The sequence below is a fragment of the Larus michahellis genome, chromosome 5 (assembly GCF_964199755.1).
Source record: "Larus michahellis chromosome 5, bLarMic1.1, whole genome shotgun sequence".
Lineage (NCBI taxonomy): Eukaryota > Metazoa > Chordata > Aves > Charadriiformes > Laridae > Larus > Larus michahellis.
Genome location: NC_133900.1, coordinates 60,018,398 through 60,035,759, shown reverse-complemented (window position 1 = coordinate 60,035,759; position 17,362 = coordinate 60,018,398). Strand labels below are relative to the sequence as shown.

Genomic DNA, 17,362 nt, shown 5'->3' with positions numbered 1-17,362 from the left:
GGAACAGGCAAACAACAACAACACGGATAGGGGAATATACAAACGCGATTACGGAACCGCCGCTCCCCGCCGCTCGCCGACCGGCCGGACCCGGGACGCCCCAGCCCGCTTTTAAGCAGCAACTTCCTGCCCCCTCCCCCGGCAGCTCAGGGTGGGCGTGGCTCACATGGCATGGAATACCAGGAAAAGTTAACCCTATCCCCACCGGAACCAGGACATTATCCACCCCTTATTCCATACCATCTATGCCATGCCCAGCAGGTTCCAATGAATTGCCACCACTTTCCCCTGTTATATATATATATATACACACATATAATGCCCTTAGTTTATGGGTCATCCCTCCAAAGTGTCCGTTGAGTTCTTTTAATCCACGGCTTTAGGCTCCATCTGTTAGAACAGTCTCTCAGGGCAGGTGAGATGCTGGGTGGTGCTGGTCTGTTGCATGCTGTATTTTTCGGAGCTTGTGACTGGTGCACCTGGTGTGGCTCACGCACGCAGTCCGTGGGCTGAAGATGTAGATCTTGAGGAAACTGCTGGGCGCCAGCTGCTGAGATCAGTTCTTATCCCATCATCCCTGTGCCTTACTTGTAGTACAACTGATATCAATTATAGCAATGAGGACATACAGTGACAGTGTTACTTATCAATTAACAGCACACAATCTGATTCATTGGCTATTCTCGCCCAAAATCAGATCCCCATGAGGTACACATCGGACTTCCCCATCCTGCCGCATCACCCACCAAGTGCACCCAGGTCCTTGGGCAAAAGCAATCCCACGGATGGGTTTGCCTTTGCCTGAGGCAGGACTAACCCAGACTGTCTTCCCTAGCATATTCTTCATATGCACTACGGGGACTTTATCCCCTTCTACAGTACGTGGAAGTTTTGATTGGGCAGGGCCAGCCCGATTGTTAGATCCCCTGGTGTTAACTAGCCAGGTAGCTTTTGCTAAATGAGTATCCCAGTGTTTGAAAGTCCCACCACCCATTGCTCTCAGTGTAGTTTTTAACAGTCCATTGTATCGTTCTATCTTCCCAGAGGCTGGTGCGTGATAGGGGATGTGATACACCCACTCGATACCATGCTCTTTGGCCCAGGTGTCTATGAGGCTGTTTCGGAAATGAGTCCCGTTGTCCGACTCAATTCTCTCTGGGGTACCATGTCGCCACAGGACTTGCTTTTCAAGGCCCAGGATAGTGTTCCGGGCAGTGGCATGGGGCACAGGGTATGTTTCCAGCCATCCAGTGGTTGCTTCCACCATTGTGAGCACATAGCGCTTGCCTTGACGGGTTTGTGGCAGTGTGATATAATCAATCTGCCAGGCCTCCCCATATTTGTATTTCAGCCATCGCCCTCCATACCAAAGAGGCTTCAAACGCTTGGCTTGTTTGATCGCAGCGCATGTCTCACATTCATGGATGACCTGTGCAATAGTGTCCATGGTCAAGTCCACCCCTCGGTCACGAGCCCATCTATATGTCGCATCTCTCCCTTGATGGCCTGAGGAGTCATGGGCCCACCGAGCTATGAATAGTTCACCCTTACGTTGCCAGTCCAGATCCACTTGAGCCACTTCAATCCTGGCGGCCCGATCCACCTGCTGGTTGTTCTGATGTTCCTCCGTGGCCCGATTCTTCGGTACATGGGCGTCTACATGGCGTACTTTCACAACCAGATTCTCTATCCGGGCAGCAATATCTTTCCACAGTTCAGCAGCCCAGATGGGTTTGCCTCTGCGCTGCCAGTTGCCCTGCTTCCACTGCTGTAACCACCCCCACAGAGCATTTGCCACCATCCATGAGTCAGTGTAGAGATAAAGTACTGGCCATTTTTCTCGCTCAGCAATGTCCAAAGCCAGCTGAATAGCCTTCACCTCTGCAAACTGGCTCGATTCACCCTGTCCTTCACTGGCTTCTGCAACCCGTCGTGTAGGACTCCACACAGCAGCCTTCCACTTTCGATGCTTTCCCACAATACGGCAGGACCCATCAGTGAACAGGGCATATTTCTTCTCATTTTCTGGCAGTTTATTATATGGTGGGGCCTCTTCTGCACGTGTCACCTCCTCCTCTGGTGACATTCCGAAATCCTTGCCTTCTGGCCAGTCCATGATCACTTCCAGAATTCCTGGGCGACTGGGGTTTCCCATTCGAGTTCGCTGCGTGATCAGTGCAATCCACTTACTCCATGTAGCATCGGTTGCATGATGTGTGGTGGGGACCCTTTCTTTGAACATCCAACCCAGCACCGGCAGTCGAGGTGCTAAGAGGAGCTGTGCTTCTGTACCAACTACTTCCGAAGCAGCTCGAACCCCTTCATATGCTGCCAATATCTCTTTTTCTGTTGGAGTGTAGCGGGCTTCGGATCCTCTGTATCCACGACTCCAAAACCCTAGGGGTCGACCTCGAGTCTCCCCTGGTGCTTTCTGCCAGAGGCTCCAGGTAGGGCCGTTCTCCCCGGCTGCGGTATAGAGCACATTTTTAACATCTTGTCCTGCCCGGACTGGCCCCAGGGCCACTGCATGGACTATTTCCTGTTTGATTTGTTCAAAAGCTTGTCGTTGCTCAGGACCCCATTTAAAATCATTCTTCTTCCGGGTTACTTGATACAGAGGGCTTACAATTTGACTGTAATCTGGGATATGCATTCTCCAAAAACCCACAATACCTAAGAAAGCCTGTGTTTCCTTTTTACTAGTTGGTGGAGACATAGCTGCTATTTTGTTGATCACATCCATTGGGATCTGACGGCGTCCATCTTGCCATTTTATTCCTAAAAACTGGATCTCCTGCGCAGGTCCCTTGACCTTACTTCGCTTTATAGCAAAACCAGCATTCAGAAGGATTTGGACTATTTTACTCCCTTTCTCAAAAACTTCTGCTGCTGTGTTTCCCCATACAATGATGTCATCAATGTACTGCAGATGTTCTGGAGCTTCACCCTGTTCCAGTGCAGTCTGGATCAGTCCATGGCAAATGGTGGGGCTGTGTTTCCACCCCTGGGGCAGTCGATTCCAGGTGTATTGGACGCCCCTCCAAGTGAAAGCAAACTGTGGCCGGCACTCTGCTGCCAAAGGGATTGAGAAGAATGCATTCGCTATATCAATCGTGGCATACCACTTGGCTGCCTTGGACTCCAGTTCGTACTGGAGTTCTAGCATGTCCGGCACGGCAGCACTCAGCGGTGGCGTGACTTCATTCAGACCACGATAGTCTACAGTTAACCTCCACTCTCCATTAGATTTTCGCACCGGCCATATGGGACTGTTAAAGGGTGAGCGAGTCTTGCTGATCACTCCTTGAACCTCTAGTTGACGAATCAGCTCATGGATGGGAATCAGAGAGTCTCGGTTAGTGCGATACTGCCGCCGATGCACCGTTGTGGTAGCAATCGGCACCTGTTGTTCTTTGACCCTCAACAACCCCACAACAGAAGAATCCTCCGAGAGACCAGGCAAGGCAGACAACTGTTTAACTTCCTCTGTCTCCAAAGCAGCTATGCCAAAGGCCCAGCGGTACCCTTTTGGGTCCTTAAAATACCCTCTCCTGAGGTAATCTATACCAAGGATGCATGGAGCCTCTGGGCCAGTCACAATGGGATGCTTTTGCCACTCATTCCCAGTTAGGCTCACTTCTGCCTCCAGTACAGTCAACTCTTGGGATCCCCCTGTCACCCCAGAAATACAAATGGTTTCTGCCCCTCTATAGCTTGATGGTATTAAAGTACACTGCGCACCCGTGTCCACTAGAGCCTTATACTCCTGTGGGTCTGATGTGCCAGGCCATCGAATCCACACCGTCCAATAAACCCGGTTGTCCCTTTCCTCCACCTGGCCGGAGGCAGGGCCCCCCTAATACTCGTCATAGTATCCATTACTCACTTCTTGCATAAATGACTTGGAAGTTCCTTCAAGAGGATCAGAAGCAAGATCAGGCCTTCTGCTTTGTCTGGGGAACGGCCCACTGGAAACTGGGGCGGCACTTTTCCTGGAGGGATCCCCTTTTGTGGTTGTCCTTCCTTGCAACTCCTGTACCCGTGTCCGCAGGATTGAAGTAGGTCGTCCATCCCACTTCCTCATGTCCTCTCCGTGGTCCCGCAGGTAGAACCACAGGGTGCCTCGTGGTGTGTACCCTCTGTACTCTCTCTCTTGAGTGGGGAAATGCCTGCTTCTAATAGCTGAGATACTGGCCCGTGCAGGTGGGGAGTAGAACATATTCTCTTCAAGTTGCTGGACCTTCCGCGATAGTTTCTCCACAGCTGAGACAAGGGGGGAAGAGAGACTTTCTTCATATCGCCGGAGCCGGCCAGCTACCTCATCCACCGTTGGTCCCTCTTCACCTTTCCATTCCATTACTGCCAGGGAGTTGGCATATGACGATGGTGCGCTCCGTACAAACTTCCGCCACATGGGCCTTGTGCATCGCACCTCATCAGGGTCTGTGGGTAAGTCGGCATTGTCCAAGTCATAATAAATCATCTCCCGCACGGCTAATTCTCTCAGGTACTGGATACCTCTTTCCATGGTAGTCCACTTGCTTGGCTGACATACAACATCCTCACTGAAGGGGTACCTCTCCCTCACGCCTAACAGGAGTCGTTTCCAGAGGCTGAGGGCTTGGGTCTTTTTCCCAATCGCCTTGTCAATGCCGCCTTCCCTAGACAGGGATCCCAGCTGCCTGGCCTCCCTACCCTCTAATTCCAGGCTACTGGCCCCATTATCCCAGCACCGGAGCAGCCAGGTGACAATGTGCTCGCCTGAAAGTCGGCTGAAATCTTTTCGCATATCCCGCAGCTCACTCAAGGATAGGGATCGAGTAATTATCTCTGGTTCTGCCTCTTCCTCCTGCTCTCGTGATGGCCCTGGTTCATCATCATCTCTTACTAAGCGAACTGATTTCTTTGTGTACTTCTTCTTCTGGATGGGGGCAACTGATACCGGCACGGGTTGGTTCTCTGGTTCAGTGGCAGTGGCTACCACGGGGGTTGCAGTAGCCGCAGTGTCTGTCACAGGGGTTGCAGTAGCCGCAGTGTCCGTCGCAGGGGCCGCCGCAGGCGCAGGGGCCGCTGCAGGGGCTGCAGCAGCCGCAGGGGCCGCCGCAGGGGCTGCAGCAGCCGCAGGGGCTGCAGCAGCCGCAGGGGCCGCCGCAGGGGCCGCCGCAGGGGCTGCAGCAGCCGCAGGGGCCGCCGGTCTGGTTTCCATCTCTTCCCCTTGAGGGTGCTGCATAATTCTGAGCAGTGCCTGGTAGATACTAGCCAGGGCCCAGCACAGCGCGGTGAGTTGTGCCTCTCTAGAATAGCCACAACATTTTCCCTTCAGATATTCTACCACTTTATCAGGGTCCTGTAATTGTTCAGGGGTGAAGTCCCAGACCATTGGAGGCGAGTAGTTCTCTAGGTACCTGCCCATGCTCTCCCACATGCCATGCCACCCCTGACTATCCAGCCTCGGAGCAGATCTCCGGGTGGTAGTCTTAAATAGTTGCTTAACCCTAAACAAGACCTGGAACGTATTCAGGAGACATAGCACTAGGAACACACTAGTTTGAGTATCCCAAGGATATTCAAGATTCTCAAAAGCTGTCATACCTGACCCGAAGGAGAAAAGGGAGGCAAAAGGGCTGGGGAAACTATTAACAAATTCTGAGAGACGGTGTCCAATGTACGGACAGGACAACAAAACCACATAAACACCCCAAAATAACCGTCTGAACAGTGATGTTATCATATCATAAACAGATATCGCACAGGACAGCAGAATGATAATCCTCATCCCTCTTCCAGACATGGTAAACAGCATCGCAGGGAGTACATAAGCCATATAGGAATTTATGTAACACAGCCATGAGAACAAACCAAGCAACATGATGACCAGTGACTACTTACCTAATAAAATAAATGCATACAAGAGAAAAAAAAAAAAAAACCAAAACCGTTTTTTCCACGTTCTAGTTGGATTCTGTCGTTATGTCAACCCTTGAAGCCCCACGTTGGGCGCCAAAAAGGACTGTCGTGGTTTAGCCTCAGATGGCAACAAAGAACCACGTGCCGCTCGCACGTGCCTTCCTAACACAGGAAGGATCGTAAGAAAAGGCAAGACTCTTGGGTTGGGACAAAGGCAGTTTAACAGAACAGCAAAGGGAACAGGCAAACAACAACAACACGGATAGGGGAATATACAAACGCGATTACGGAACCGCCGCTCCCCGCCGCTCGCCGACCGGCCGGACCCGGGACGCCCCAGCCCGCTTTTAAGCAGCAACTTCCTGCCCCCTCCCCCGGCAGCTCAGGGTGGGCGTGGCTCACATGGCATGGAATACCAGGAAAAGTTAACCCTATCCCCACCGGAACCAGGACAGTCCTTTGCTGCATGTCTCGTTTCAATTGGCATTGTTACATTAATACCTACATTTCTTCTGCTAGATTACTTTCTGATCTGCAGTTCTCCCTGCCTCTTCTCTGGCCCTCCTTTTTTTGCTTTTTTCTATGGAAAATTTTTATAAAATCCTTGGCTTCAGCAGTACACGATCCTCCCCAACCTTGTTTCAGCCAGGAAATTCAGCACTGGCTGTTGTCTGCCCACGGTGAAGTTCGCTTGCCCAGCATGAGACGTCCCTAAAAGTTCATTTCAGTCCTTCAATGTACCAGTCCCGCTGCCTCACACAGTTTGCAGTGTTGCAGATGCTGTTAGTTCTGGGGTTTATCGTAAAGGGGGTGTGTGATGGTTTTTTTACCAAGATGAAAAGCTACAAATTTTTTTGTTGCTTTCTCAAATACCATATTATTCTTGTTTGCATAAGTGACACTACTGTGCCTAAATTCTCTTTTTAGGAAGTGTATGGAGCTGGTTTACTCCTCTTCCTTTAAAATTTAGATCATATCATACTTTGTTTTAATTGATCACATAATCTTGTTTGTTTCTGTTTATTACTATTTCTTATGCTGGAGCACATGCTGGTTTCTTTCTAACTTGCCAAAAAGAAAAAAAAAATGCTCAACCACTCTTAATCTGTAATCTCCTCAAGCTATTAATTTGTCTGTCAGTAGAAACTTTAGAATAATAAACAAACACATCTGGGACACTCTTCCAGGTAATGAATATTTGCTTAGCTCACACCTTCTCCAAAAGTGGGTCTGAATTAGGGAGCTTTGCAGCGTAACTGCTAAGCCAAAATCTTGTGCTTTCTCTTGTCAGGGGGTGAGGTAGTTCTAGAGGTAGTTCTGTCTCCCATCTCATCTGGGCTGCTGGTCTGCAGTTGCTCAGACTTTATTCCTGGGAAAGGTTAGCTTGGTACTGACACTGATTTCAGATTCAGCTTAAAGTGTATCTTGGGTTTTCCTCCTGCCCAAATTGAGGACCAGAGAGGTACTTAAGGACACGGTGAAAAGCCAGTGCTGTGTAATGCAGTCTGTAATGGCTTCTCTGTGAGCGCTGTGGAAGGAGGTGCAACAGAACTGCTTGAGGCTAGCCCGATGTTGAACACGGTGTATTCCCTTACGGACCTGGCAGTGAGCTATTCCTGTGCAGTCTCAGTGTGATGAAGAAGTGCTGTTTCAACCTATAAAGTAAGGAGCATTGAGCAGCCAAGCATGCAGGCTACTGGTGTAACTATGCATATGTTCATAGCAGGCGCAACAAACTCTCATCCTAACAAGGGAGGGCAGACGTTACTTCCTCCTTGCCCTGCTAGAGTCACCTTTGTATTATCTGGATGACACCTGTGCCACTTACTGTCACCCGACTCCATTTTTGGACAGGCACAAGGAAGACAAACATGCTTATCAGCTGACATAAACTAGACTTACATTTACATCATCCAGATACTGAAAAAGCTGCAGACCCGAGCTGCTGTGTCCTTCTGGCCTCACGTGTGCACTGAACAGGAATGCAGCCAAAAAAGCCTTGCAGTACAGAGGCAACAGGCCACTGACCAGATCATGCGCTTTATTCTCCAAGAAGGGGGAGGTGGAAGCACTTACGTGCTGCCTCCCTGTTCTCCCTCAATAATTAAGAAGCTGGTTTTATTCTTTGCTTGATTTTACTGTAAAAGTGTGTTCATAGCTGGCTTCTGCTGCCTGTAGTAACAAACAGACATGTAATAACCAGTGCATTACTAACATGAGCATGTTTTATCTTTCTTTACAGGTAACTGTGCTGGTCCTTTTTGCCCTTGCGTTCTTAACGTGTGTTGTATTTCTGGTAGTCTACAAGGTTTACAAGTATGATCATACCTGTCCAGAAGGATTTGTTTTCAAGGTAAATCACATACATGTTCTAGAAAAATAGAAGAGTATTTAACATTCTCTGTGTTGTTTTCTGCATAACCTTGGTTAAGTCATGCTGTATTGCGTAGAAATTTGTGTTTGGTTTCATAGGTTAGTGTGCGTCCTGCTGTGGTTTTTTTCTGCCTAATTTATAGTTGAGGTTCTACTATTGCACAGTTTTCGTAATGTTACTTTGCTAACGCTTTAAGCATTGAAAATATAGCAGAAGTCCCAACACCAGTGTCCTTCAAACTTACTTCATCTGCAGCTGTCTGGACAAAGCCCTCATTTATTGGGTCATATGGTTTAATGTTGCATGTCCCTCCAAATTCGTGTGTCTTAGGAAAGAGGAGAATGATAAAACCTGGAGGACAAAAAAATGACTCTGGAATACGTGTCAAAGAAGCAGTAGAGTGATGTTCTCATTAAGAGTAGCAGAGTTACCTTAGGGTTATTTTTGTAGAAAGAACTTCTTGTTCTAGAACACTGACCTCCGAGTCCTACTGCCACAGGCCAAAAGTGATGCCAAAAAAAGGGAAAACACAGTTATTGGAAAAAATACTGGTTCTAACCGAAAGGGAGGCTGGGGCTCACTTATTCCGCGAGATGGTAGTGCTGGCTTCTCAGCTCAGACCTGGGCTGAAAGTCAGAAAGGTAACATTGATTTCTCCATTGTAAATTTAGCAGGATTGAACTTGGCTGCAATTAGATAAGAAAAGTAGCAGTGATGATGGCATTCTTCCCTCTAATTTTTTAAGAATATTTAGTCACATAATGAATCAAGTGGGTACCTAGCATGATCTTCAAAAGGATTTAAGAAGGAACAGCTGCCTCAGCACTCCTTGACGATCCTGTTCAGGACTTTGGATTCTGTCACTTCGGGCATGTGAATATCTTTACAAGAATCTAGTCCAAAGTTACAATCAGCGATGCCCTGCTGGATTAACGTGGCTCCAGGCATTCAGTTTTAGGTTACTGCGTTCCCTTGGTTCAAGGGGAAAAGCTACTGTGATTAAAATATTTGGCTGTAACTCAGGAGATCCAGCTTTTGGTTCTGCTGTTGGTTTTTTGTGTTGTCTCAGGCAAGCACTGAAACCCCTCCGTCCTCTTGGCTCAGGGGCCCTTTTTTCCTAAGCTTTCTCTTGGCTTTGAGTAATTTGGAAGAAGGACTGTATGTTCCTACCAAGCCTATCTTGATGAGATCCTGACTTGACAGGGATGGCCAGTTACATGCTCCTGTCATAAGTCTAGTAACAGTCTGCTGCTTCTGCTTCCTTTCATGCCACCTTGTCCTTTCCTTTGAGTTGCAGCCTTCTGGCTTCTTCCTAGTGTCACAAACATTTAAGAAGAGAACAGTTTCTCAGCTATATTTCAGTTGCACTGTGATCAGAGTCTGGTTGGGTTTCTCTCCTTCGGGCGCTGCATTTGAAACAGAAGTTAGGCAGAAGATCCATAGCTCATGCTTTGTTTTTACGGTGCAGCACAACCAGGGCTGTGTTACTGTTACCCTCCGGGTGTTGGGTTTTGCGGAGGTGGTTTCCTAGCTGCTCGGTGGCATAACGCCAGGAGACACAGCATCTTGGTCATGTAACTCTTCAGAGTTTTACAGGATAAACATGTTAACAAATGACACGAGGCCTGAAACTACCGGCGTTGGCATGAATTTTGTATTTGCTGCCTTTGCATCTTTTTTGGGGAGCGTCCATAATACATCATGGCATAGCCTGGCACAGATGTCCTAAGAGAGCCGAAGAAGTCTGTCACCTTGTGACCAATGTCTCTCTGGACTGGCTTTGTGCTTCAGGTGGACTCAACAGCATTCTCTGGCTGGGATGTCACCAGGCTTTGGATGCTGATGTGATTTCCTGGTTAAGGGCAGAGGTGTCCCCTGCCTTAGGAAGCCCAAAGGCATAAAGGCTGAACTACCGCAGCTGTGAGTCAGACTCGCCCTTCTCTGCTCTGATGCTTTCCTACATGGAGTAGTTCCAAAGGTTTCAGTGTTTTCAGCCTTTCTTCTGCCCTACACATCCAGGGCATGAAGGTGTGCTTAAAAAGGTGCTTATTTTCCTTTGTATGGCAATCTTAAACTGCTCCAGCCTCAGTTTTGTGCTTGCTCAAGCTTTCTGACACAGCCCTGATACTGCTGTTGTGTAGATCACTCCTCTGAAGCGCTCTTCACTGGCTGTTGGTGGGACTCACTGGAGTATTCCTCAAAGACCTGAGTGCACTTACATCCTGGAGGAATTTCTGCAGGGCTTCAGTGTGCTCCATACTGCATCTGTTACCCTTTAGCTTTCCCTGCCAAGGCACCTGCGTTCTGTCAGACTCATGGACACTACAACAAAGTAATTTCAATGCATTAAAGACAAGATTGTCAGCTATTAAGTTTGGAATTCCTGACCCAGCAAAGTGAATATGACAGAAGATACTATTTAAAGTGGATACCACTGGGGTCTTTATGTCCAAGGACCAAAAGCCAGATACAGACTGGCAACCAGGATTTTCTCTGGTTAGGCTTTTGAAAGCCTTAACCTTAACTAATTTCTGAAATAGAAGGGTTGTGAAAGAAACCAGAGACTGGTGACTCACTCTGGAGCATCCCAGTGTCTCCTCGTGGCTTTCCTTTTGACTTCTCTCACCTGGGAACCATGGAAACAAACAAAAAGGCTGGAGAGAAATGTTCTGCATAAGCTGAAGGTCTCGGGCAGGCAGCAGGAAGAGAATGGGCACCAGTTGCCATCGCTCCAGTCACTCCCGAATGCTGCGTGGCTTGGGCAGTACACAAGGAGCAATGAGTAAACGGGGAGGTTTTTCCCGTCTTTTCTAGAAGCATGAAATCTGGGGAGCAAAAACGCAGTCGGGATGGAATCTCTGCTGTGTGTTTCTTTAGGCTCTTCTGTCAGATGTTGTGTGTGTTTGTGACTACAAAAAATAACGTTACTGAGTCATTTTGTCTGTTACAAAGCAAATGGCTTCTAAAAGCAGCAAAAGATACTGTGGCATTTTGTTAGACTGGCAGTAATCTTGGCTTGTCTTCAGCACTAATAATTATATTTGCTTGCATTTCCTTGGCAGATTTCATTAGATCAATGGATTGTGTTCCTTCTTCCATTTTAAATATTTAGAATTGTGACTACATCCCATGACTGGGTGAAATAATCACTACAAAGATGTCTGTGTCTATGTAATTCTTAGTCATTTTATCACATTGGAAGTAGTGTCAGTTATTCCAGATAAAGCATGGATAACACTTCCAGAAGAAGGTATCGTTGATGTAGATGATGTAGTTGAACACGCACATCAAATAGCTCTATTCCAGAGTTGTCCTGGATTATTATTTTTTTTAAAAATATGGTTTTTGCAGCTGGCATATACGATGATTACTGCCATGGGGAAACCTCCATGGACTTTAACGGTGCTGAACAGGCCCAAGTGTCTGCTTAGCCGGAGTGAAATCCCATCTGCTCCGTAGTGCTACTCCAAACAAAACTGCGAGGGAAGATTTGCCCTGGCTGCTAAGTTGACAAAAGATAATGAATAAACGGCACCTGGGTGGATGTGGTGGCTTTGAGCGCTGTCGCGAGTCTGTCGCTTATCCAGGCTTCCATCGCACAAGCAGGTTGGAAGCACCGCGGTGTCGGCTCCGTGGGAGGGCTGTTGGTCTTGTGATTGGCGAGTCTTCTTTCAGCACTCAAATTTGCCACAAGATCGTATTCATGGGCAGCTGGCAGGGTCGTAAGACTACCTGTAGGCCTGCTGTCTTGCTTTTTTTTCTTTTATACCTTTTGATACTTTTTTTTACTCTTAACATTTCTAGGATGCAAAATTAATTAATTATATTAAGCTAAGACTGTCCGCTGGATCTTTCCCCAATCATTTTGTGCTTTATCTTTTAAACCTGTTGTGACTACAAAAAGCCTGTTGTTACTGGTGTTTATTTATGCCACTTCTGTGGGTTTTTTTCTCTTTTTTTTTTTTTTTCTGAGAAGGACAAGAGTCAACGCAAAAATAAACATGGACATGTGGACACATTTGAGATAGCGTCTGGTCCTAAACCCCATGACATCTCTGCATGTGTTTTTGTGCTCAGAAATCTGCAATATTAAGTTTTGTTTGCCAGGCTCTGTGAGAACAGTGGCAGTTCAAAGTTGCTGTGCTGCAGTATTGTAAATTTTAGTCTTCCAGGGCTGGAAGCAGGAAGACCAAACAGCCTATTTCTTTTTAAAACAGTCAGAGTGGAAATGATTAAACTTATTTTTTCTTAAGCTGCAGCTACTCATAGCTTATATTTTAGGGGGTCAATCAGTTGCCCAGGTGAGTGCCCCAGCACTCTGCGGTATCAGGCAAGAGTGGCAGATGCAGCAGGGGACCTGCGGAGAGACCCCAACCTTCTGGAGCAAAACCCAGGGGCTCACAGGATACGTCTTAAGTCATTTTTTTCCCCTTCAGTGCAACTCGCTGTTTCGTAGGCTTTTACCGCATCATCACTGGAGCGGTTGCTAGATGATACCTGCTGACTAATGCACTGCACGCGCACCTTCACTTTGGTTTTTAAGATGACGGCAAAGTTTGGATCCTACTTAGCATTTAACTCTCTAAAATCAGGTATTTCACTTCCAAAAGCTCTGAGCATCGAGCAGTTTCTGTGTAGCACTCTTACACGTCTGGGAAATTAAATAATGTAGTCCCATAGCTAAAGATAGCTTTTTAAAAGCCTACTGTTGGCTACATCTTTCTGACAATCAAGAGTGAAGTATTTTGTATGTGTGTACGCGCTTGCACATAAGCTTGGCCACCCACAATGTTTTCCCTGTATGTCTTATTTACTGGGCTATAAAACTGTTCGTTCCTTGGCACCAATATATCTCTATTAATTTCTGTCCCTCAGACTGAAAACACCATATTTGAGAGAGTTAAGTGCCTGCAGCTGATCTAAGGGTAGGATGCAGCCATCTGTAGTCATAGCCCAAACAGCTGGAACTAGGTGGGGAGGAAAAAACAGCACAATATGGCTGGAACTAGAGATCGAGTACTTCGAAAAGTAATTTTAGGCAGGCGTGTTTCTTGTATGTTAATTATTCTGGCACATAAACCCAGATAGGTCTTCTGGCAAATGCAGGAGCAGTTGAAGGATGGCAGGGAAGAACATTTTGAACACAGTAGGACAACACTGTAGTTAATTGCTGTATGTTGCTTCTTGACTCACAGAAAGCCAATGTTGCCTCCGACTAAAAGGAAAAGAGAAAAAGAAACTAACCTCCTTGTGGTGTGTGTGGGGCCGTATCCGTAATCTAAGTGATGGATTTTCTTTTCAGAATAATCAATGCATTCCAGCTGGGTTGGAAAACTACTACTCCGAACAAGACTCCAGTGCTCGAGGGAAATTTTACACAGTCATAAACCACTACAATCTGGCCAAACAAACCATCACGCGTTCAGTGTCCCCGTGGATGACGGTACTGTCAGAAGAGAAACTATCTGAACAGGAGACTGAAGCTGCTGAGAAATCAGCTTAGTATGATAAGCTAATTATTAACATCTATGTCATTTGAAGGTAACTAAGGGACTTTAAGGAACTTTTCATTAAATATAATTATGGATAATTTAGAGGTTACTCATGTTTATGGTGCAATTGCTTCTGTTTGCTGATACTGCTTTGCAAAAAAAAAAACCAACAAAAACTTGCTGCAGAACATTCATGGGCATAAAACAAGGTGCATATCAGCATTGCTTTAGAGCTTTGACACCATTTTCAATGTTAAAAAAGAAAAAAATCCAATATTAGATATGTTCTTGCAGTTTATTGGATACTGACAGATTTCTTCACTGGATTTTCAGGGCTTGGACCTTAGAGAAATCATGTGTTCCGTTGTCTGAACTGATACTTTATTCATTAATTTTTTTTATTCTTTGTCATTTTGCAAACTGAAACACCCCAGCCATAACTAGAGTGATCTCTTGTTTAGCTGAAAGCTATATTTAATAATTAGTTTTGGCTCAAGCAAGAATGCTAGTCAGCATTGATATCAAGGGCATAATGTAATGACTTGTATGGAGGAAGACACTGTCGGGTAGCATTTTTCTTACGTTTTCTTTACTGTTGTTTATTTGTAAGTGATAATGAAGTTCTCTGCAACAAGGCATGCTCAATGTTTTATTCTTGCTGTCAACAGGATTTAACTGCATTTCCACTGTGGCTTTAGCATCTTGGTACGGATGTGCACTGAAACACAAACTAGATAGACATTATGGAAAAAAACACAGGCAGTTTTAGTGATGGATGTTGAGGATAGTGTAAAAAATATACAGTTTGGGATGTTCTAATGAGAAATGACATCTTTTGATCATACTTAAGAGGCAGAAAGCCTCTTCACAGTAGATGTAGTCCACTATGTAATTTGTTGGATACAGCTGAGGGAGTAATATGTCTAAATTTTCTCTTCTTATTACATTAACATTTTCCCTTTTTACGAAGTAGACGGAGCTTTCAGTTTATGTATGGTTTGCAGTTTGATATTTTTTAAAACACAGAGCATCACGAGCGAAACAATAGCATATTAGATAACACAACTGGCTGTTTTAAAGCTACATGTGAACCTGAGTGAAGAGTAGAACTGTTTATGTATGGCTTGGGAGGGGAAAAGATGTAGAAGAACATAGTATTGTGGATGCACGTTAAAAGTTCCATTGTAATTACAAACTTATCTATTCTTTGTGTGAAACCATGTTTTCATTTTTATTATAAATCTTAAATATATATTACAAAAAAGAGACATCTTATTAACTTAACAGTTGGACAAAGTAAGTGTGTGAAGCATCTGGGCAAGCAAGTCACCTTTTTTCTTCATGTAACTTAAATGGGACAAGGTGTAGTGGACATGTCAAAAGTTCTAGATTATTTATTATTTTTTTTTTAGTATGAAGCGAAAACATCAAGATCTATAGTAGAACAAACATGGTCAGCTCTACCTTTATTTTTTTCTCTGGTAGAATTACTTTATTGACAATACAGTAAAAATAACCACTGTTACTTAATTCTCTCGGTTTGATCTGAAACGTGCATTACACAGTAATAGCTGTAAAAGGCTTTTTATTAAGTCGTTATGGTATGTGGAATGCATAAAAAGCAATAAATTGTGTGCCAAATTTTTCTTTGCATTTAAAAACGTCAAGCTTACATTAAGATATTCAAAACATACCATGTTTGTATTTTCTAATAGGCATATGCTTTATTAAATGTAATTAATTCAATTCACATGTAACTTTTGACATTTTCACTCTGCGCAGAGTACAGAATAAGGATGCTGCTGCTTGTTGCTTATAATGTATAGAAGTACACATTTCAGAGGAGTGATAGCAAACCCCACCATTCATATCAACATCTTTACAGAGGACATTTCAGATTTTACAAGATGGAAAGATCTGTCCCCCCAGAGTGTCCTACATAGAAATGATTCATGATACATCTCCCCTTAAATTTAGGACAATAAAAACTTTAATGCACAAGTAAATACTGATGAGAAACAACTTGTTTTTCTCTCTTATAACAATAAATATTAAAAACCACTGAGCTTTACCATCTAGGAGAAAGAGATTGATTATATTTCTTGAAGTCAAAACCATTTTTTTCCTCTGATTTAAGAGGAGGGAATGTATTGATTCATCTGTGCAGTTGGTTTTGAGATCTTTTATTTTGCTCCCCATTTTAGTACTTTGAGTATTTTGGCTTTAATATTGTCTGTCCTTTGACTTTGTTCTGACATCTCAGAACATCTGTTTGATGGCACAGTCTGTTTGTGGTGTATTCTCTCTTTTCACCTAGAAGTAAAGCTTTTTAGTTGACTTTTTATCATTATTACTAAATCAACCTGATCTCTGCCTGGAGGAGTTTGAAAGGCTGAGGAGTTGAGCTCCTACACGTGCAAAGCGGTCCCTGTGTGCCAAAGTGGTGGCATTGCATTAACAGCCTGAGAGGGTGCCGATGCTTTTGCACAGTGACAGTTTCCTCTTGATCTGGTCTGCACGCTGGGAGCGGGACTTGGAACCTTCATCGCTGATGTGTGGGAGACTACGATAAAACCATTGTCCTGTTTGGTTTTTTCCCTATGTGAGCTGGGCTCCAGCTTGTGGCTTTCTTACCGGCACTTTCAAAGGTTTCTGTGTTCTTTGCGGGATTAAGTGGGGATTTATGTTCCATAAAGGGATTTAAAATGAATGCTGTCAGCCCCCTCTGCACTAGTGGCTATGTACACAGGCTTAGTTATTGCAAAATATTTCCATCATAGCGGTATGAAAAAATGCATAGAATATACAGGTATGCTGTATACCCTGCTCCATAGAAAAAAATGTCAAAAGTTCTACAAACAAAGCATGTAAACAATAGTAGACTTTTAATTAATTATCATACCAGTCCAGGAAAAGCAAGGAAAATGAACACATCACAAGGAAGAACAGGATCCATACTCTAAATCCAGCATTGTTTTTGATGGCCTGTGAGGAAAAGATTATCTCCGTTACCATCACCAGTAAACATACCCTAGAATTCCAACAGTGGCAACCCAGGATGGCTGTTAGTGGCTCCGCTCGTCCCTCCCACAGGAGAAAGAACAAAACTTGCTCTTAATTTCAGGTGAATAAAAGTCAGGTTGGCTGCACCTCTTTAGTTTGGTAACACTAAAGTTTCTCTCTAAATCTTAAAATTGGTCATTTAAAAAAAAAAAAAGCCCAAGATCACACACCATGGACATATACTCAAAACATTAATAACAACATCAAAACTTAAATGTTTAAAGGTTGGGTTTAAGTTCCAAAAGTGAAATTCTGTGATTAAAAATAATCAAGACCTTCGTCATTCTAATAAACACCTTCTGACTAAAACAAACCAAAACCTGACACCTGTATCTGGAGGTTTTACCTGACACTGGCAGTCCCCTGTTTCAGTCTCAGAGCAAGGGACCAGTATAGCAAGTATTTTTCTTGGATTTTTCCTTCACAGAATTGAGTCCGGCACACAGCAGGGGGCCTGTTTTTCATTTTTCAGCTTTACACATGGAGTAGATTATTTTTTTTTTTATGTGGTACCAACATTAACATG

At 44.9% G+C, this 17,362-nt stretch overlaps 2 protein-coding genes across 3 annotated transcripts in view; one reads left to right on the top strand and one right to left on the bottom strand.

Moving 5' to 3' along the window:
• The window catches only part of NSG1 (neuronal vesicle trafficking associated 1), a 30,830-nt gene extending 14,995 nt beyond the window's left edge, over positions 1 to 15,835 (top strand). The window contains exons 4-5 of one of the 2 annotated variants that reach the window (XM_074587592.1): positions 8,150 to 8,260; positions 13,584 to 15,835. In XM_074587592.1, the coding sequence (XP_074443693.1) occupies positions 8,150 to 8,260; positions 13,584 to 13,784 (312 nt within the window). In that variant the 3' untranslated portion in view covers positions 13,785 to 15,835. The remainder of the gene's footprint in view (positions 1 to 8,149; positions 8,261 to 13,583) is intronic. The other variant, XM_074587593.1, reaches the window with a different exon arrangement.
• Positions 15,227 to 17,362, bottom strand: part of STX18 (syntaxin 18) — a 71,236-nt gene continuing 69,100 nt past the window's right edge. Inside the window, exon 11 of the mRNA XM_074587591.1 lies at positions 15,227 to 16,758. Within this exon, the coding sequence (XP_074443692.1) occupies positions 16,663 to 16,758 (96 nt within the window). The 3' untranslated portion in view covers positions 15,227 to 16,662. The remainder of the gene's footprint in view (positions 16,759 to 17,362) is intronic.